General features: G+C 33.5%; 1 protein-coding gene across 6 annotated transcripts in view; it reads left to right on the forward strand.

Annotated features, from left to right (window-relative positions):
* The window catches only part of UBR3 (ubiquitin protein ligase E3 component n-recognin 3), a 172,073-nt gene that overhangs the window by 110,205 nt on the left and 38,769 nt on the right, over window positions 1-23,099 (forward strand). For 4 of the 6 annotated variants that reach the window (XM_019727400.2, XM_019727399.2, XM_019727402.2 and 1 more), the window contains 5 exons: window positions 2,347-2,457; window positions 2,561-2,773; window positions 4,599-4,735; window positions 11,602-11,687; window positions 19,630-19,735. In XM_019727400.2, coding sequence (XP_019582959.2) covers window positions 2,347-2,457; window positions 2,561-2,773; window positions 4,599-4,735; window positions 11,602-11,687; window positions 19,630-19,735 — 653 coding nt within the window. The remainder of the gene's footprint in view (window positions 1-2,346; window positions 2,458-2,560; window positions 2,774-4,598; window positions 4,736-11,601; window positions 11,688-19,629; window positions 19,736-23,099) is intronic. The other 2 variants (XM_019727401.2, XM_019727403.2) reach the window with 1 other exon arrangement.

A 23,099-nucleotide genomic window follows, 5' to 3' on the forward strand; every position in this document is an offset into this window, starting at 1 on the left:
TAGGTGTGCTGAGGGGTTCAGTGGTGCAGTCTTTCTGGTCAACTGAGCCACACACTCCAGGTGCGTCCCCTGTGTGGGTTGTGTGTGCCCTCCTCTTGTAGTTGAGCCTTGGTTGATAATTGCACATCAATGTGAGGGACTGATCCTGGGCTCACTGGTGGTAAGGACTGGCCTTGACTACAGTGGAAGGGTTGTGGTGCAGGAGCTGACCCTACAGAGCAGGAAGTGCCTCAGCAGGATTCTAGTACTTGCCCAGTCCTCCCCTTGGGTGTGTCATACTTGGAGATGTCTAGGTGATGCTCCAGCTCATCTTGAAGCTGGCCACTGGGGGCGCCAGCCCCAGGACTACCTTGGAGGGGATCTACTGTAGGTCTACTTCAACCACAGCCTGTGCCCCAACTTTGGCCAGAAAGAAATCTGCAGATGTCTGCCACCCGTGCTGTGCTTAGAAGTGCCTGTGAGAGGCCAAGCTGTGAACCAAGGCTGGCTGCCACTAGTGCCAGCTTAGGGCTGCTCAGCCAGAGGTACAGGACATGCTCAAGCCAGATACTGCTTGTCTGCATTTTGCCAACCTTTGAGAAATCCTAGGAAAGTGCAGCTTGAGCCAAGGCAGGTGGTCTGCGTGAGAAAGACACTGAAAGCAGCCTGGATGTGCCCAAAAGTTGGGTGGGGCCAGGTCTCAAATTGCGAGGGTAGGGCGAAGTATCCCCCCCCCCCTTCCAGGAGAAAGCTGCCTCTCCAGCCCTGGTCCCAAGCCAGACAATTTAATTTCCCACCATTTGTCCCTGATGCCTTTCCAGCTGCTGCCCCAGCACTGGAACTCAGAGTGAGGTGAGTGATTCCACTGGTGGGTAAGTCCTCACGGGGTCCCTTTAAGAGGAGTGCCTGTGAGTGAGTGCAGCCACACTGTCTCTCTCAGTCACAGTCTCCACTGTTTTTCACAACCAAAAATGATGGGGACTTCTCTCCCCAGCACTGGAACCCTGGGCTGGGGTGGGGCTAGTATCTCTCACTCTTTTAGGGGATTAGAAGGGACCCCCACAGCCAAAATAGCCCTCCCGATCTTTAATGGTCACACACAAGTATGGGACCAGCTTGTTCCCATCTCTGACCTTCCTACCAGTCTGGAGGTGGCTTCTTCTGCATATCCTTAGTTGAAAGGACTAAGGACTTCAGCTTGATTTTAGGCAATTCTCAATAATGGTTGTTTTGTACATTAATTGTAATTTTGATGTGGTTGTGAGAGAAGGTAAACACAACGTTTACCTATCGCACCATCTTGGTCATCTTTGGTTATTCTTATAACCAGATTTGTACTTTGGAGAGATAGTGGAGAGATAGAGGATGCATCATGGAGAGAATAAATCAGAGTTAAGGTGATCAGTTAAGAAACTTTATATAAGAAACCCCTTGCCACAACAAATGATACTTGAATTTTATAGTGGCAATAAAGAGGAGAGGCCAAAAATCATGTTTTTTATTAGATAGAATTTGTGTGATTTGGGAATTAAAACTGTGGTGTGAAGGAATGGGTGTGATGTAGAATAACTCTTAACTTTCTGATTTGGTGACTAAATAGATTGTGGAGTTTTTAAACCAAGAGGAAAAGGAAGCTTCTTGGAGAAAATGACAAGTTTTTGATACGTTGATTTTTTTGTTATGTGAGAGAGATCAAACTGGAGATTTCTGGCAGCTAAATATTTGTAACTGTCAGTCAGGCAAGAGATCCAGACTTGGAGGTAGTTGAATTCACTGATTAAATCACTCAGGGAGAATAGTTTTAATGAGAAAAGAGTAGCACTAAGAATAGAATCTTGAGGAATATAAGCATTGGAGGGGCAGGCGAAGAAAGAAGTCTTAAAAGGAGACCTAAAACAAATGGTTAAAGAGGTGGGACAAAAAAAAGAGTTGCATTATGGAAGCCAGAGGGAAATAGGCACTTTAAGTAGGAAGTTGTTAATGTCAGATGTCACAAAGAAACTAAGTTCCATATAAAATAGGTAAAATAATCAACAGCAGTATAGTTTACACTGAATTACAGTATAATGCCGATAGCTTGCATTTTATGAGGTGGAGAAATGCTGCTTCATAATTATTCTCCTTCATTATGAGCATAGATATTTGGAAGCTAAAACTTTATGGTGTTTCTAGTTTAAAGATATTGCCTTAGGGCTGTCAAGTCAGGTGTTACTTTATGTCACAAAGATACAAAGTTCACATTAGTATGACAATATGAAAGGTTTTATGTGGATATATTTAGATATATTTATGCTAATATAAATATATATAATTGTATTTTGTATACTAAATATAATTAATTGTATTTTGTCTTTTTTTTTTTTTAAGAGTTCTTGTCTCTTGGCAGTATCAATTGGCTGGGAAGGAGGTGTTTATGTACAAACCTGTGGTCACACATTACATATAGATTGTCATAAATCTTACATGGAATCACTACGGGTAAGTTAATTGGTTCGTTTATTTCTTGAAAAATGCAATGGTATAACTTTTGTTTTATGTAAAGGTGTGCATTATACATCTGTATGTTTATTTCATCTTTTAGAATGACCAGGTTCTTCAGGGGTTCTCAGTGGATAAAGGAGAGTTCACGTGTCCTCTCTGCAGGCAGTTTGCGAACAGTGTTCTTCCGTGTTATCCTGGAAACAATGTGGAAAATAACCTTTGGCAACGTCCTAGTAACAAAAGCATACAAGATCTCATAAAGGAAGTGGAGGAGCTGCAGGGACGGCCGGGAGCTTTCCCAGTAAGCATCAGTGTAAGGCAGACATATCCTGGTTAACTCAGTTCTACTTTCCAGCTTTTGTTTTCATTCTGTTTCTAAATTACTCTGGACCTTTATACATTTAGTAGAAATTGTTTTCCGAGGTTTTTCTCTAGTTTATGGTTATTAAAACAAAAACGAGCATAAGAGAACAAATTATTACCAAAGGCTATACTTTTCCTTAGTCTAAATTTTTATAGTTTTAATATATTATTTTCCAGATCATGAAATTCAGATCATTAGATATGATTAGACTTTTTTTCAAGATGTTGGAATATTAAAAACAAAGCCAAACAAATAAATTATGTACAGAAGGTGCTAAAAAAATGTATACACATTTTAAGAAACGAAAAACTGTATTAAAATTGTAGTAATATATACTGATAACAAAAGATGAATACAAGTCATGTTTGACTTCTGCAATTACAAGAGGTGCTCAAAGTGGTTACCATCAGCATCCAAACCCTTCTGATTATGGTGAACTACTGCTTGAGCAACATTGACCAAAGTGTCCACTTGTATCGCTGAGCGTGACCTTTCAATTTCTTCACACAGCACCATGTGCCTCAAACTTATCAGGAATGTGTGTACTTGTTAGGTGTGTTGGAGGTTCTGTTGCATACTCATGCCTCCATTGTCATACTTCCACAACATTCTCGAGTTTCAAATACCACTTCAAAATGGTCTTGTGCTCCTCGAACGACAACCATGCTTCCACCATTTTCTTTGACTATCCTGCCTGTCGCATGGTGATACTAGCATTCATTTGATTAATGCCATCGTTTGAGCGAACGTCATACTACACATTGCTACCATAATTCAATTCAACTTCGAAAAGTAATACATAGGTAACATCTCTTAAAATGTGTATATATTTTTTGGCACCCCCGGTATATATGTATCTTGCAATGTAAAACAGTCGAATCATTTAAAAATATGCTTATTAGGTATATTAGGATTAAGATGATATATTTAGACAGAGACACACACACACTTTATGTATATGTAATTATAGATTTACACACACACTTGTGTATGTATGTGTAGTAGAGAAATAAAATACTGTATATTTAATTGAACCATTCACCTTAAGTGAGTCTATGTTACTGTGGGATTTGGTGTGAACCCATCTTTTATCCCATCCAGTAGGATTATTTATTTGATTCAAATTCTTAAACATTTCACCTTAATTATGGATTATGACATGATCCTTGAGAGAAGTGGCAGCTATGCTTGATTTATGCAGTAAATTTATGAAAACTGCATATTTGACTTTTGAAACGGAAATTCATAGTTTAAAGCAACTCAGAAAGAATCATCTCCTGACAGTTCCTTTTTACAGTTGAAGGCTAATTTTAGAGTCTGTGTGATTTTTTTTCCTTCTTTTGTAAATCCAAGTTTTTGTATGTTTCAAATAGGCTTAAAGTAAGGGACATCAATATTCATCTTTGAAATACAAACATAAATGAAAGTCAGGTTTTTACAAACATGGTAACTATTCTAAATATTATTTAAAAAATTATTTTAATGACATCTGTTCATTTGTTTAGAATATAGTTTGTGTGGTTGGGTTATTAGTGGTACCAGTCACAATACAGAATTAGGATAAAAGATCCCTAAAATAAGAGAAAATATTTCTTGATCTGTTTTATCTTTGCGCACTGAATATATTTGTAGTAGATAACTAATATACATCTATTTTCACTTTTTAACTTTAATTTTCTAATAAGTTCATATGATAAAATAAACATTGTAGTGTTGGACTATTAGAGAAAATGAGTATAAATAAACTTTATATTTTTGTTTGTATTTTTTACAGTCAGAAACCAACTTAAGTAAAGAAATGGAATCTGTAATGAAAGATATCAAAAATACTACTCAGAAGAAATACAGAGACTATAGCAAGACCCCAGGTTCACCAGACAATGATTTTCTCTTTATGTATTCTGTTGCTAGGTATGTATATATAGTGTATACTTTTATATTTACTTATTATTATTATTAGTTGTTTTTTTGTTTTATTTATTGTCATTCATATTTATTTGAAGAAAGGATATTTTAATGTTGGTTGAAATTATGACTAGTTTTAGAACCTCCTAGAAGGACTATAAAAGTATAGTTTTCCTTCATTTTCTGAGAAGTTTATTTGAATGAAATACTGGATAAAGTGTTATTAAGCATTATAGCGTATGTGGGAAAAAGTATATTATTAGCATTTTGAGACAGATACCTACGCCAAAGCATGTGAGTATTATACGGAGGTCAGACACTTAAGTTCACGAACTTTCCACCGTGTGCTTTCCAGTGTAAACACATGGTGGAAAGTTCTGAACTTAATTGTCTGACTGTATATGAAGGGTGGTATTATGAAATCACTATTCAAGTTCTATCAAAAAGTGATAATACTGAGAACTAAAACATTGTTAATATGTTAAACACTATTTATTAAAAGATAAGAACAGTCAGAAGAACTTATTTTGTTAGTTTTAAGCTAGTGAAAGATGTAATAACCTGGAAGACTACAGGTGGTTCAGAAAAACAGGTAAGGGAGAGGACGCATGAGATCAGGCCGTTCTGAGGCTCTAGTTGTAGCTAGCTAGGGGCTCAAGAAAGCAGAGGTAAGTAATTCTCATCTTTCCGATTAGGTAGGATTAGTCTATTCAACGGAGTAGGTGTTCAATACCTAAGAAATAGTCCCAAATAGGAATTTTAGAAAACTTAATTGAATGAAAATGGGGAACCATAAAAGAAGTAAATAGAGGAGAAATGGGCACAATTAGGAACTTATAAACACAGTCTGCCAGAACTGATACTATACACCCCTGGATATCTCTGGGAGCATACTTCATATTTTGTCCAAGTACTGTTGAAGTAGGCAAGATTGAAAGAGATAATGTAAGTGGAAATCATGCAGCAAATCAGTGGCAGAGTAGGACTCAAACTCAGTCAGATCTCTTGAGTTGACGTCTAGTTTTTTTTTTCAATTCCCATTTTCCTTTTTCCTCTCCTGCGTTCAGCTTTTATAGGTCATATATGCATGCAGTTCATCATGGCTATTCTCTTTGCCCCATTCCTGGAGCAGAGGATGACAAAAGGGTAAATGAAGTATATGTAGTCTTTAGAACCCAGGAAAAATTGAACCAGATTTAAGAAGATTGCAGCAAGCATGGTAGAGCTCAAGATAAGGAAACATTAGTCTTTGGTCTAAGAATGAAAATGCTGGGCATGGACTGATGTAAAAGGATAAAATAGATTGGGAAATAACTTTCTAGTCTTCAGTTCCTAGATTATTGTTATTATTTATCCAGAATGCTTTGGGGGAAGATATAACAGTCAACATTTTGTCTCTGGAGAGTTACCAATTGCATATATTGAATAAAATATACTTTATATGGAAACTAAATAGAACATAATTTAATTTTCTGAGGTTTCAGAGTTTTGCAAAACTTGTGTTCAATATTGTGGTAATAATGTCATAGAAGATTTGGATGAATATAGAGTAACTCAGTTGTGTGTGTGTGTGTGTGTGTGTGTGTACGTACGTATGTACACGCATACACAGTCATGCACTGCTTAACAATGAGGATACGTTCTGAGAAATGCTTTGATAGGCAGTTTCTTCATTGTGTGAACATTATAGAATGTACTTACGCAAACCTAGATGGTATAGCCTACAACACACCTAGGCTACATGGTATAGCCTGTTGTTCCTAGGCTACAAGCCTGTGTAGCATGTAGAAACGTGAGATTGAATCAAGCACAAGGGAAATGATGCCATCAATGGATGTGGCAAACATGAGATATATGAGGGGCTTGCCAGTGTAACGTAGCATACTGTTTTACACAAAACTTTTTTATAGGTAAAAATAATATACTCTAAAATAAGGATGAAAAGTGTAGTATAGTAAATACATAAACCAGTAACATAGAACATAGTTATTTATTATCATTATCAAGTATTATAGACTGTCCATAATTGTATGTGCTCTACTTTTATGCGACTGGCAGTGCAGTAGGTTTGTTCACACCAGCATCACTACTAATATGTGAGTAATGGGTTGTACTATGATTTTAGGACAGCTATGATGTTACTAGGCAATAGGAATTTTTCAGCCCCATTATCTTATGGGACCACTATCATATATGCAGTCTGTTGTTGACTGAAATGTCGTTATGTAGCCCATGACCTCTTTCTCTCATGTTGATTATGTATTTATGTCTGATTTTCTTAGGATTGACCTTATAAGAAAATCCTGGTTGAATGGGAATGATCTATATATGGAATTAGGCTATGGTATAATAAATCCAGTAATTTGATTTAAATTTAGTTTAGTGGAAGTTTTAGATTCCTATTTCTTTGTTTAAATATATATGTATGTGTGTGTGTGTATATATATATATGTATATATATGTGTGTGTATATATATATATATATGCATAACTTACAGAATAAAGCTTGCTGTGATAATGGGAGACTTTTTGGATCAACGTATTTCGGGTTTTCTCTTTCATTGAGAAGTAGGGACAGATGTCAAATGTTATTTACTAAAGGTGTATGTAGAGAAACAGAAAATATGCTCTCTCCTCCTCCCATCCATCTCTGATCTGTAATGATAAACTCTAAAGTAGCAAGGTAATGATTCTGAGAGTGAAAATATATAAACCTTAAAAACCTCATTATCCTTTGGTTAAAAGTACTAGGCCATTGCAAATTTCTCACAGTGAGAGTGCATGCCTTCTCTAAGTTTTACTCAGTCATTAAAAAGAAAACAAAAAACCAAACTAACTGAAAAAACAAAAACATGAATTGAAGGGAAAAAGTATGCTGTATGCTATTTGAGTAGGATATAATTTTCTCAAGATAGGAAACCAGATGTTTATAATTATCTTATGCCTGGCATATAACCTTATTTTATAAGTATTTATGATTACAGCTTATTATTTTTATGCCTAAAAGGTAGGCTTTAAACTTTTTATCAATATTCAAAATGCTTAAATATGTAAGTAAAATATTTAGAAATAAATTTAATTTTGAACCACTTTTAAATGAAATGTTTTGATTCTTAAATGCATAGTTTATCAGGATGTTCCAATTTATTTATTTGACATTAGTAATTTGAATGGAATACAACCCTAGTTTCCCAGAGCTGAATTTATCTCTGCTGAATGAGTAATTTTGTTTGCTCTGTGGGAGCTTAAATTTTTTGATGTTCAGAATTAAAATATTTCTAGTGGGTAACTAGCCTGTTTCCTTTATTAATTGTTTTAGAGCTTTTCTTTTTTTTGGTAGGGCACTGCTTATCTCTTTGTTTTTAATTTTATTTGTATGGTGAAAGCTTGGAAGATATTCTTCGGGCAGCAGAGAAGAAATTGTTAGAATGATATCTTTTTGTTGTATTAAAATTAATCAAAATCACTATATTCAAGTTTTAATGTATTTCCAAAAAACCATTCTATTGCATATATCATTCAAATGGGTTAGGGAAAGTTAATTTGGGGAAAGAGAGCTTTCTTCACGTCAATGCCAATTCATTATTTCATTATTGAAGCAATGAATGACAAGAATTTCAGTAATTGATTTTTCCAAGGATGTTGGACTCAGGTCACATATAGCCTAGAGGTATAGTGAGCAGCACTTGTCCTGTTTATAGTGCAAAACATAGGAATGGAAAGAAGATGAAACATGAGTAACTGAGATAGAGGTTGAGAGACATCTTTAAATCACAAATGGGTAAACTACTCAGTAGATTGAATGCACCTTGCTTCATATATTAGTTGCTTTATAAGTTTAAACTTTATAAACTAATTTTGTTAGAAATAAAAGGGATGCTTACTAAAATACCGAATTATGAACCCTTTCAAAACTGAAAAATTTTTTTGGAAAACAAATAATCTAGCCCCCTTCCCTTTTTTTTTTTTTTTTCATTCACTACTGGGTTTAAGGGACTAGAAGGAAGGGTCAGCAGAAGAAAGAGAACAAACTTCAGGGACTAGAGATAATTTTATCATTGGTTACATATCAAAAACAAAGAGATTTTCAATTCCTAAGAATTTTTGGAGTACTTTGTTAGGTACCATCAGGGATTTAGAAGCTGTATCTGAAATGGTTCCTGCTCTACAGGAATTCAGTGTAGTGGGAGAGACAAAACTAATACACATTAATCTGTGTAAAACAGTATAGTTTTTTAAAAACATGCGTCATTGAGAAAGTGCTGTAGAACTTCGAAAGGGAAGATAATCAAATTGAAATATGAAGTATGTGGAAGTGCTGCTTTTCTGTCTCAAGGAAAGGGAGTTAGTGCTCCCCAACTCCTGCAGGGGTTAGAGCTTGAGCTGTGTGTTTTGTAATATAGGCTATTGTATGGATAAAGATACTTCCCTGAGACATTGAGTAACTTGCTTAACCAGCAAATAGTAGGCTCAGTCCTTGATCCCACACTATGCCATTGTGTGTTTGAGAGTGTGTGTGTGTGTGTGTGTGTGTGTGTGTGTGTGTGTATAAATTATACAAATTTGTTTTTCAAATTATAGCTCTGAAAATAGATGTGAGTGCCAAAGGGAGGGCGGGCAGAAGGGAAAACAGACCTTGATCATGCAAAAAGAAGCTGGAACATAGTTGGAGAAGTTTTTATATGGATATATCTAGGTGGCCACCATGATAGGCTTTACGCAACCTTTCTCTTTCTTTCAAATGTAGAGATTTTCTCTTTTTTTTCTTCCAAACTGATTTGAATGTATTTTTGTTAGAAAATATAGAAAGTAGAGTCTACTTTTCTCTAAGAACTAAAAGGCTCAGAAAAGTGTTCCCAGCACATATTTATTTTTACATCATCCCAAATTTAGGAGGGCAAAAATCGAATATTGTGTTGTGATTTTCAACAGTGAGGGAAGATAGTACGTGGGTTTTGAGATGCATTTCTGTCTCCTATTTTCTAGCAAATCTAAAATTAAAGGGCCAATTTTGTTGTAAATGAAATAAGAACAAGCTGATGGTTAGGACCTCTGACATAGATTTTTAAAGCGCTAAATATTATTACATGATACTAACCCTTTGGATAGGTAGTTTTTATTTTTTTTAATCAGAAAGAAGGTTGTACAGAAGATCTTCCAACCATAACGTGAAATAATTACATTTAGTAGTTTTCCTTCAAATATTCTTTAAAATCAAATTCCTGCTAACTTATTTGTCATCCTTTAATGTATCTTATTTGATGATTGAATAAACAGAATTGTTCTTGTATTCATAGTTTAATGAATATTTTTGCAAATTATGCTGAAATAAAAGTTGATGTTCTGGTTCTAACATTCGACTGTAAGAATTGATCATGTTTCTCATTAGCTCTTTTAAAAGTATTAGCTAACAATCTTAGTTTTTATTAGAGAATATAGCCATTAATTTTCCCCTGCAGATTAGGCGACAACATTTATGGAAACAAAATGTATTGATTTCATTTATATTCTCTTGATGAAGGCACTCATGCTGGTCTCCCCTGTTTTCTGTCCACTAATGAGAAATCCTTGTCCCTGCTTCCTTGCTGGTAGGTTTTTAGAAGTTCAGTGAGCAATGCAAATCGCCTGAAGGGTGGAAAATTCCCTTGTCACAGAGATGCCCTTATCAGCAGCAACCAGATGGAGCTCTGAGCAGGAATATTATCAATGTTAAATTGCTTCTTTTCCTCCTCCCCACCCAGTAGAGAGGATTAAAGCATTCCTTTAGAAATAGTAGTTGCAAAGGCACAGACTTAGGAATATTAATGATTTTAACAGTTTTCATTTGTAAGTAAATATATAAAATAAATATATAAAAATAACATTTTAAAACATTCTGTTTTCAAAATACAACCAAAACCAGTTCAAACGTTTTGTTTTAAATAAAATAGGAAAATGTTCTTTTTGAAATCACTTGCAAAGCGTCAGCTTCAAACTTGGCTGCCTTTTTCTTTAAGATGGGGTATAGCTCACTATTATTGTCAAATGCATATCTTCAATATAAACAAGTTTATTCAGTTTTAGTTGTGGCAAATGAAGATGTATTTACTGTTTACAAGTACTGTTGAATTAAAAATACACACAATTTATCACAGAATTTTTATTATTTTGGCAAAATTAGGTTTTGTATCAATTTGATTTTTGAAATGTCAATTTAATAATTATTGCTGTTCTGTAAGCTAATAACTGCTAAATATAATTTTGGATCTATATGAACAATACTGATGTTTAGCAGTGTCAATAATTATACAACATATTTTAATAAAACTAATTTTAGAAGTCCATAAAAGAGACTGCTGTTTATTATATGTGTTGTTCATAGTCACTTTGATGTTAGTGATTTTGTTTCTTAATATTGATTTCTAGATACCAACTAAGCTCCAATGAATAACCATTTCTCTGATAAAAAAATTGGTATGACGTTAGGTAACCGTAGCCACCTACTCAGTGGCTAACAGTTGGAGTACATAGTCTTTCTTTAGATTCTAATGCAGGTTTATGAAATGTGTTGCAGTTATTTTCCTCATGGCCTAGTTTTTAGTATTTGGCAACAGTTGTAATTTTGCAACAGTTACATTGTATGTATGTCATTTTGCAGGTGTAAATATGAACGTATAAGTAAGGACAGGTCAACTGTTCCCTTTTTATTTCTAAATATTAGATAAAAGATGATTATTACTGATACTGCATAAGCTATAGTTTTGCAAATAATAAAGTTCAAGAACTTTATTATTAGGTTGATTCAGACATATCAATAAAACAAAAAATACTGTTTCAGTGTAATGACTGAGATATATATATATATATATATTTTTTTAATGCTTTACTTACAGAACTAATTTGGAACTTGAATTAATTCATCGAGGAGGCAATTTGTGTTCAGGTGGTGCAAGCACAGCTGGCAAAAGGTCTTGTTTAAGTAAGTATTAAACAGTGCTAAATTTTAAAAAAAATCTAATTATGTTATTTTTGAAAGCATATACAAAGTGATTATTTCTGTACGTTTTCAATTTTTTTTATGTTATACATAATTTTAATAGTGATTATATGCTTTAAATGGTTAATCTTGTACTTAGAAGAATCTTGAATATTTAGCTCTTTCCATACTATGATTACTCAGTAAATAAATGTCATACTAATTGATCAGATACACGCATACATTGGTTCAAAATTAAAACAATGTATTTTTCTCAGCTATAAATAATTGTCCTCAAACTGGAATACATTTTTAAAGAATTTTTACATTGTCTGTATTTAAGAAAATCTTTTTATAAAGGTAATTTGTATTGCCTACAGATTCCTATATACCTATATAGCTGCTGTTAATGAAGGAAGGCATTTGTACTGTATTTTGATGTGCACATTAAAATGTATTAAAATTGTGTATGATTGCTTCTATTTATGAATATACCTCATATTGTAAAAATGGCATGATTCTTCAATACTTTTTGTAAGGGTATTGTTGAGAGAAGTGTCATTTGGAACTGAAAGTAGCATGGTTTTGATGTTATAAATATTTTGTTATTTTTAGAGAATTAATGTGAATACTAGGAATAATATTATTTAATGTCATGTATAGCTAATTATTGGTCCCAAATCACTGGGGTTAAAATATTCCCTAATGTAATTGGTATGGGAAATTAAATTCTTGAAAACACGTAAAGTATGCTTTTGAAAAGAATATATTTTCCTAAGTGCTAAAAATGTTAGTAACTATTAAAAATTACAGAGCATATTTGTTTTAAAAAATATATGTGTATTATTTTAAAAAGATTTATATGCGATTTTGGAATGATTTCAGAGCAAAGGACTGATCAAAAATGCCTTGAAATTTCTGACATCAAGATACAAACTTAGGTGAAATTTCAACTGAGTTATTTTTAAAATTCTTAATAGTTATATTAGATTTTGGTATTTTATTTTGGGTTATCACTGATTCCTAGAAGTTTAAGATTTTAGAAGTGATTTTTTGCTGAGTACTTAATATTTATTGTCTCCTTGATGTATATACCCCTAAGTTCTACTTACACCCAGTGATTTAGTATTATGTTTTAAACAGGAGGTTGTTGATACTTGGGAGTTTTATCTTCTAGTCTGTTTGAATTAGCAGAAACTATAATTTCACTTACATAAATTATTTTTTGTTAATTTATTTTTGTTTGGCATTGGTTTATAATATTCCAAAAACTGTTAAATTAAAACGTGTTTAGTAAAGTTTTATATTCAAAGCTCGACTTCATTTTTTTCCTCTTAGGAACTTACCAGAGGCTTGTAAATGGTGAATTTATTCAGAATCCTAAAAAGAGTAGTAAAATTCTAGCAGAAACCACTTCAATTATCACTGTCAATTTAAATTATTAACTTGATAGTTACTTGCAAACTTTCGTTTCTATTAATTTCCCCCTTTAGGAAATAAGAGATTACAATATGCCCAGTATAGAAGGTCATGATGAAGCTTATCCTAAATATAAGTTAATACTGTTTTCGTTTTCTTGTTTTCCTTATCAATTATGTGCTTCCCCCCGCCCCAACTTTATTGAAGTATGATTGACAACTAAAAATTATATATATTTAGGTGATACAACATAGTGTTTTTTGTTTTTAATTTTCATGATTTATTATTGTTCAATTGCTTATGCATTATTTATCCTAATATTTATAAAAGCAGCTCTATAAGTCATAGAATATTTTGTATGTTATATGAAATCCAGAAGGTAAGTTAATTTTTAGCTCAGTTGTTTTTTTTTTTTTTTTAAGCACTTAGCATTCTTTTGACCTGTTAAGAGATGAGGTTAGACGGGATTTATACCCAAAGAATGACAGTAGTTTACCTATTGGGAGCAAAATGCATTGTTAATTTGGGGAGACCTGGGTTAGAGGGGTAAGAATGTGTCTTGAAAATTCGAGGTAAGAGGAGTAGCTTTAATTATTCTTTAAAGTCTGTCTGAAGGTTGTATGCTTTGTGGCCCAGGTAGCCAGGCCTTCCTGCATTTGTGATTTGCCTATTCTAGGAGCTAAGTACTATAGATAATAATTTCCACTATTAGGGACGCTGAGATCTTGCTTGGCTTAGGACAGGGGCAGCTTCTTTCTTCTGCAGTGTGATTAAAATCCTCTTCCCTGCCCTCAGTTTTAAAGATGGCGCTCAAATTAGATCTGGATTTATGAAGTGTGTGCTCTTTGGTAAGGAAGAAATTAGGAGTCTTAAGAACTGACCTTTTTCTTTACCCTTCCCAGGACTACTGATGTGTAGAAGCAGAATTGTGCTTCTCCACCCCATATTGCGCCATGCTGTATTGTAAAGGTGAAGGGGGAAGCTGCTAGTCATGTAAACCTTAAAACTGGAAGGAGAAAAATTCCATGAAACTAATACTAATACTATGATACCTGAGGTAACCAGAGAACGATGGCATAGTGTGCATGCGAGTGGAGACATAGGGACTCCAGGAAGCAGGAAAGGAACACAACATGGAAAGTAGGAAAGTAGAAAAATACTAAAGACAGCCCTTTCTTTCGGTATTTTCCCATTTGTACATGAGGAATAAAACCTCTCCTAAGTAAGCAAAGCTCTGCTACCTTACCCCTGAACTTGTATATGTCCATATTGATTAGAAGCAACATAGAATACAGTGCTGGAAGAAACATTGGGTTAGAGTTAGAAGATCTGGATTCTCGTTGTATTTGTTATCTGTTGGACTTTAGGGAAGTCACCTAACTTGTGACCTTATTGTGGAAATGGGGATGATGACTAACATGTCTATCGTGGTTAATATAAGGCTCAAATGGTATTAGAGCTATAGATCTTCCTTTCCTAGGGTTGTTCCCAGGCCTCATTTGAAGAGCTCCCTCCCATCCACAGCTAATTTCTCAGGGGTGTGTAGAGGAAGCAGGGGAAGCTAACTCTTGTGAGAGGAGTATACCCACAGCTGTTACATTCACCCTGGGATAAATGAGAGCCATTTCCTCACTTTGATTATTCAGATACAGAGAAATTGAGATCCCCTCCCCCACCTGGACCCCACTGCCAACTTAATTCAGAGTCATTTGGCCAGTTGAGATTTTTTTCATTGACAATTATTTAACCAGCGATAACTATACTTACAGGACTAAAATCTTGAATGATCTGGAAATGCAGACCCAGTTAAGTTTACCTTAGGTCAATTTTAACAGTGGTACAATTTAAGATAAAGCAAATTTGTAGAAGTCTTTGTGATAACTCTTCTCTTTCATGTGTATTTCTGTCTTAATGACCAACGTGAGTTATACTAAGAAATAATCAACCAGTTTTTGATTTCTTAATGTTTCCAAATAACAGAATTCCCAAGCTCAATGAACATCTGTTTCAGACGCATTTTACAAAGATTTTAACATGTAACAACTTTGGGTTCAGTTTCCTTAAGTCATAAAAATCGGCATAATGATGTCTCATGTGTGCATGGTATTCATAGTTATACATGTAAATCTATTAATTTTGCAGTAAAGTTGGAGTTATGTTCTTACTTTATAGGTTTTTTTGTGTGTAAGATAGTCTTGCTTTAAAAATTGACAAAGATAGTGATTGTTAAATATTACCTTTTTGTTCCAACTGGAAGTTCTTATAATTAAATCTTAGGTTTTTTTAAGGACAAACCAGTCATTCAGTGGTGCTTTCTGTTTTAGTAATGAGGTGTCTGTGTTGTGCTTACGTATATTATGATCCTTAGATTGGTCACAGTTGTAAAGAATTTGATTAGGTATTTAATAAATAGAATTCTTCATCCCAGGTGAGTGTCACAGCAACCAGCATGGTGAAGAAGACGGTGGGAGCAAGTAGGTCCAGCATTGCTTTAGTAGTTTGAGTTGAGAGGTCAGTCTCTTTAGGGACAGTGAAGTTAGGGCTAATTAATTGGCCTACTTCTTGGTTTGGTTACTGAGTTAGTGTGTTATTATGATAGAAAAGGAAGAGTATAAATTCATCATGAATTTTATGCTTATATTGTATGATTTTTTTTTTACTGGATTGTTGATTTATTCATACAGTATTCAGCATACTGTAAAAAAATCCTGCCATGTGTCAAGCACCATGCTTGGGAGCACAAACAGGAAAAACACAATTGTCTTCTTCAGGGAGATCTCACCATCTAATAGGAGACGAAAACATGTAAAAAATAATTACAGGGCTGTATAAAAAGTGCTAAAAATAGAGTTAACTCAAAGTATAAGAATGTATAAAGCGAGGGGTGATTACATTGTCTCAGGTATGGTATTAGAGAAAACTTGACAGAGGAGCACTTGAGCTGGCTCTTGAAAGATGAATCAAGTTTGCCTTGAAAACAAGAAGGTACTACTATTCTAGGATGAGAGAACAGTTTGCAAAGACAGAGTGAGACAACATGACACACTGGGGCACACTTGGGAAGGGAAAGGGAGGAAAGAAGGTTAGTAAATAAACCTGAAAAAGAAGATAGGGGTTGGCTCATGCAGGGCTTTTTGTGCCTATTCCTTTAGTGGTTCACAACCAATTAATGTGATAATGTGAATGGCTTTATTGTTTACCGGGATTGGAAGGGGGTGAAACAACAGACATAAAGCTGAATGAGCACTCTATCGAGCAATCCAGTTGGGAAAAGATGTATTGGTGGAGTGGAGCAGAAGAGGATGGATGTTAAGAGGCAGAACCAATAGGGTTGGTAATTGGCCTTGAAGGGCAAGGATGTTGGAGATGACTCCCAAGCTTTTCCTTGTATGTTTGCATGGGCGGTTGTGTCATTCACTCAAATAGGAATTATAAGAGGAAATGACTATTGGAGCTGGGCTGGGCTATATAATCAGTTTAATTTTGAATACAAGTTTATTGATTTTTGTAGTGCGTGTTGAACATCTGAAGTGCTAGAGAAATTTGTGAATGGTAAATTTATAGGTAGAGGTGTGAGTTGATCTTAGGTGAAGAAGTGTGTGCAGCACGAGAGGGAAAGAGGACTAATAAGGGATCCCATTTCCTTTCTTATGGAGAATACCACCTGTTAGGGTCCAGTAGAGGAAGAAGAGCATATACAAGTAACTGAGAAGGAACTGGGGGAGAACAAGGGCAGAGTGGTACCGAAAGTTCAGGAGAGGAGAGAGAAGAGACTCAAATCCATGACTTTCTGGCTCTTACTAGACAGTGGTGCCTCCTATACATATGTTGAAATCACAGCACACCTGTAAGTTAATTTAATGATGTTTCTCATTTCCAAACCCTTTGGTAAATGTAGGTCTAACTTTAGAACTTTAAAATGTATCGTTCCAGAAAAGGAGTTATCTATTCTTTTTAATAATATGCTTTCTTGATATAATTATTTTTCAACTTTTAAAATATCATGCACACAGTTGGTGTTTAATAACATTTCCCCATTATTTTTAGTTTTTAACTTTTTGATTATGATTGTAGGTTTTCCTTGTCCTATGTCTATTATTGTCAATATTTGTTTAGTATAAGAGAAATTTTTACTGCAAAATGAACGTTAGAGTTCATTTTTACTGATAGGTCTCAGACTAAATTTGAAAACACACAGTGAATTGTATAAACATAATTCAAAGTATTGATTGTTATATGGCCAATTCTCTGTTTGCTGCTGAAATTATCTGCAATTTCCAGTATTGTTTTTGAAAGGTAGATATACCTCATTAGATAGGTTATTATTATTTACTTCTCGTTAAAGCCAATACCAAAGACTCTTGTTATATATTGAATTAATAGCTTCAGAAGATACCTCAGGGTTGCAATCTCAATTTTTCATAGGAATGAAAAGGGGTGTGTGTGTATTAAAAAAGGAATTTTGTACTTTTTTAAAAATCATAAAAATCCCAAGGAGATGTGGAGTGGTAGAAATAACTAGGAAGTAGCAAATCTTGAATTCTATTAGTAGTTTTTCCAATAAAAGGGTGACCAGAGGAAGGTAATTCCTTCCTCTGGGCCTATTTCCTCATCTGTAGAATGAGGGAATATAAGATGAATAAGTTTCCTTCTAACATTTGTATTTCTTTAATTATCATAGAGGGTAAGAAAATAGGCAGATTGCAACATTATTTCTATGCTAGCCATTGTTTTAATGCAAAACAGTTTAGTAAAACCGAAACTTCATGTTTTTTATTAAATCAGATAAAATTTAAGATAATTGACTTTCATTTGAAAGGATATATTAAAAAGAGCTATTAGATTCAGTGAACACCCATATAAAAAGAATGAATTAAGTTCCTACTTTGCAACTTGAGTTAATCTTAATATTTTTATGCTAGAGGAATTTAGTTTATTAACACTTTTACTTTTAAACTCTTTAAAATTATAAATTATACACTTGGTAAAAACAATCTTATGTATAATTGAAATGAAATGAAAATGACCAATATATCTTTCATCATGTTATTTCTTTGCCAAAAATGTCCCTTATTCTTAGAGTTATCAATGGAACCAGGTTACTGGAAAAACTGGAAATTTGGGAAACTTACATGTCTCAAAATTGGGGATAACAGTATTACCTAACTGGTATAATTTTTGTGAAAATAAATCAAGATAATCTATATGAAGTGATTAAGTAGTGCTTGGCACATAATAAATAATAAATACACACCTAGTGTTAGCCATTAATAGGATGAAGATATTTTAAGAGAGGATTTAGATTATATATTGGCTTATAGACAGGAGGTGAAGGGGAGGGTAAGACATTTAGATTCTTCTGTTTGTTGTAGAGAGATCAGATTGAAATTTAAATGTATGGACAGTGTTAGGTTTTAGCCCTCCCCCCCACCTCCCATTTCCTCTGCCCTGCTCCACAAAGTGGAACATTTATTTTGTTCATCTTATAGCTCTCATATGTCTTACAGTAGTTTCCCAAAGCTGCAGCCACCCCCACCACCACCATCACCACCACCCCTCCTCCTCCTCTTTCTTCTTCTTCTTCTCCTTCTCCTCCTCCACCCCATATAAGAATCATATTGATGGATCTTAAATTTATCTAAAATATGGTTGATTTCTAAGGCAGTTGCTCAGAGAAACAAAATCTTTATTTTTGATTATTTTAATTTAGAGAATAAATGACAACAATATTTGTCATTGGCTAACTTTTTCTTGTTTTAAGAATTAATTTCAATCATATGTCAAGTATTGCCTAGCTTTCTGGAAAATGACTTTTGATTCACAAATATTTTTGAGTATTTGTTGTAGAATGGTTTAATGCTGTCCTTGTTATTAATACCAAAAAAGGACATGTGATACAAAAACAAAATTTAGGATTTTTTTCCTGGATAATTAAAAATTTTTAAATAAATAATTTTTTTATAAATGTCATGAGCAGAAGACTGGTAGATTATTATTACGGTTTAGGTAGAAGAAATGAAAACAGCTGGATTAGTCCTAAATAATATTCTTATTTCAGTTATTTTTTTTCTTCATGTTGAATCAAAAGATTATGAAGGCACAATTCAATCTAAATAGGATTTAAGGGAAAATATTAGGTAAAGAAAGAGCTTTACCTAGCGGTGATTTATATGGATGTTCTTGTCCGTATTACTCAGGGTAGGATATTGAAAATAATAGTAGATTTTGGTTAGGAGGAGACTGCAATTCCTTGGCAAAAGGCCAAGGAAAAGTTGGTCTTTGATGGATGAGGAAAACGAATCATTCCTGTATTAAGATTCAGCATGAGGGACAGTGAACATTCTAGCAGCAATTATTTAAATGTATTTCAGAGTTTACCTTAAAAGAGAGCATGAAGTAGTTGACACTTAAACTTAGTGAATTATAAGGATAGGAAACATTTCCTTATGAAGCTAGAAACTTTGTTGGAATTTTGTTCTGGAAGGATTTTGTAAACTTTCTAATTCCTTTTTCTTCATTTGTTTAGATCAGCTGTTCCTTGTATTAGCCTTGCACATGCGGCTTTACAGCATTGATTCTGAGTATAATCCCTGGAGCAAGCTTACGCAGTTAGTAGAAGAGATGAATTCACAGTAAGTATTAGTGAAAGATTGAAGTCAGTTAAAACTGTTTTTGAGAAATGGTTAAGTGTAAAAATAAGATTGAAATTCTTTATGATTATGTGAATTTTCCTTATGAAATGCAGAAATATATAATAAAAGTGGAAAACAACTTACCATTATACTTTCTGTAAAAATTGCATAAGAATTCCTACCAGGTGAGAAAATATTTTAAAGCATCCCATTGGTTTTTATGCAGATAAAACATTCAAATGGAGGCACATGATGGCTGGTTGTCCCTCCTTTTATGGTAGAATTAATTGATCAGTGGGTTCAGGTAACCTAAGTCTGATCCCTCCTTTGTTAAGTTCCCCACCAGCCTTTCACCTAATGATTTTTGCAGTCCCTGATGATTGATGCCTAAATCCAGTATTTCATTAGGTGCCATAAAATAGTAATTAAAAAAAACCAAACCTTCTGATGGAATAGATACTGGATTTGTAGCGTAGATTGCACTGAGAAGCAGTGGAGGAAGCATAGTCTTTATAGTAAGTGCTGCTGTTAATTGGCTGTTTATACAAGAAACAATTAATATTGACTGCTACCTCATACAGAACCTATTCAGATTTTGCCAGCTATTTCAGTAACATCCTGGGAAATGTAAAGAAAATTCAAGATCATGCTTTTGTTTAGTTATCATGTCTCTTTAATTTTCTTTAATCTGAAGTCATTTCTGATCATTTTTTGTATTTCATGACACTGACTTTTTTTTAAGAACTCAGGCCATTTTTTTTTTGTAGAATTCCCTCAATTTATTTTTGCCTGATACCTCCCTGTGTTTAGATTCAGGTTATAAACTTTTGGCAAAAATACCAGTGTTCTTTTTAGTGCATTATACCAGGAAGCATATGGTATTGATTTGCCTTGTTATTGATAATAACTCACATCATTTGGTTAATGTGGTAGCTGCTAGGTTTTTCTACTGTTTTATCCTTTGTAATGAGTAAATATCTTGTGGGGGGATACTTTGAGGCTATGAATATATTCTGCTACTTCTCAAAAAATTGTTTGTTTATGTGTTCTTTTGTATTTATTACAAAAATGAGCAAGCAATGAGTATTTTGCATGGTATGGCTCAGGAAAATCCCTTTTGTTGATATTAGCTAGTAATTTTTTTTCCTAGCTAGACTTATGTACTGAACGACAAGAATGATATGCAAATAAAGTATTAGAATGCCTAACTCTCTAAGTCTAAAGATGTTCAGCAAACAAAAGGTTTTTTTCTTTTTCAAATTCTTTTTTTTAACTTTTATTTATTTTAAGTGTGTTTTTCCAGGACCCATCAGCTCCAAGTCAAGTAGTTGTTTCAATCTAGTTGTGGAGGGCGCAGCTCACACTGGTCCATGGGGGGATCAAACTGGCAACCTTGTTGTTAAGAGCACTTGGCTCAAACCAACTGAGCTAACAGGCCACCCACCAAAAGGTTTCTTAAGTGTAGTATTGATGAAGTAACACTTTAAAGAGCAGGCGTAGGTACTATGCTTTCCATAATACTGATTGCTGGGTTGTGCTCTTTTCAAGTTCTAAGATTTAATACCCATTAGAATATTAGTAAATGCTGTGAACGTTTATCCAGTGCTTGCTTCATGCTAGGTATTTTTGTGCTTTGAGTATATAATTTCATTTAATCATCACCGTAATTGTATATACTAGGTATCATTTTTATCCCAATTTTTACATATGAGAAACTTGAGGCTTAGAAAAGTTAACATGTTCTATGAGGGCACACTGATGTTAAGGAATAGAACTGTCATTTGAATCCATATCTTTCAGATTTCAGCGCCTAAGTTCTTAACTACTTGTTATCTATGCTTCCTTTCCTAGTACTAAGAGATCTGAGGAATTTCCAGAAAATCTGGTTGATTATTTTCCCCCCCGAATTTACACTCATTTGTATGGCTCATTAGTTCACTAGCTTATAGTACTACAGTTGATTATGATGTTATCTGTGTTTCATATCTGTATAATAGATTTTTAAAAATTGAAGAATCTTTTTTTACTTTCTTTTAATACTTTTCAACATAAAATTCTATATAGAATGATATAGATTTCTCATATATGCTTTTTCCTATAATCCTCATGGAAATTATTTCTTGATTTCCTTTTAATTTCATTGTGTTGATAATTATATGGTTTAGAAATATAATTGGAAAATTAGGCCGATTAACTATAACTCACCCATTTCCTCTTATTATCCATAGAGATAATAGTAATAAACAGTTTTTATAATGTAGATTTTAAAATTATCTAAAAACTTAAGGAGATAGAAACAATTATGTATTTTAAAATAACACAGTTTTTATAATGTAGATTTTAAAATTATCTAAAAACTTAAGGAGATAGAAACAATTATGTATTTTAAAATATTAAGCATTTGAAGGATAGTTATCACAATGATGGTATTAAACACTACTGTCAAAATCTGTGGTTCTCTTTTCTACAGTGGGTGTATCCACTCATTCATTCATTCATTTTAATTATGTGCCTACTATGTGCCAGGAAAGATCTAGTTCTATGTCATCAGAATGATTGTTTTTATCTAAGTAGCCAACAAACTCCAGGTTACTGTTTTTGTAATTTTTTCTGATTATAAAAAGTTATATTTATTGTACAATGTTTAGAACATACAAAAATGTTGAAGAAGAAAATAAAATAATCTGAAATGTAATAATCTATTTGTTATATATAGTTTACTATAATAATGGACTCATGAACCATAAAAATGAGAGCAAATATGAGAGGAAAAATTAATCATATTTTCCAGGAATTCCTGTATTCCTGTTAACATTCTGAGATATATTTTTAAGTCTCTTTTTTTCTTTATATAGATATTGTGAGTTTTTAAATACTGTTTGATTCATACTATGTCAGTTTTAGAATCTGCATTTAAAATGAACACATAACAACGAAATTTCCACATCATTAAAAATTCTTAAATGATGTCCCTAATTTATTCATTTCTGTTATTAATCATTTAAATTTTCTCCTTTTCTACCAAAATATCAGATGATGTGTTAAGCAGTTCTTGACGTGTGAGATATAATCCTAGAACTATGAATACCATGAAACATATAAATATTTTAGATTTTCAGTTATTTATTTGATAAATATTCCCTGAGTGTCAGGCACTGTGTTACACAGTGTGACACTAGTTTTCGGAAAGATTGTACCTATATAAACTTTCACTGGCAATGTGAGAATGTCCTCATTTCTGTCAGTCTTGAGTATTATCACTCAAAAAACATTTTTGAGGACTAATTTAATAGATATTAGTTGGGATTCCAAAATAACAAATTAATTTCTGGTGAAAACTTCATATAAATATTTCATATTTATT

The sequence above is a fragment of the Rhinolophus sinicus genome, linkage group LG01, assembly GCF_036562045.2.
Source record: "Rhinolophus sinicus isolate RSC01 linkage group LG01, ASM3656204v1, whole genome shotgun sequence".
NCBI classification, from domain to species: domain Eukaryota; kingdom Metazoa; phylum Chordata; class Mammalia; order Chiroptera; family Rhinolophidae; genus Rhinolophus; species Rhinolophus sinicus.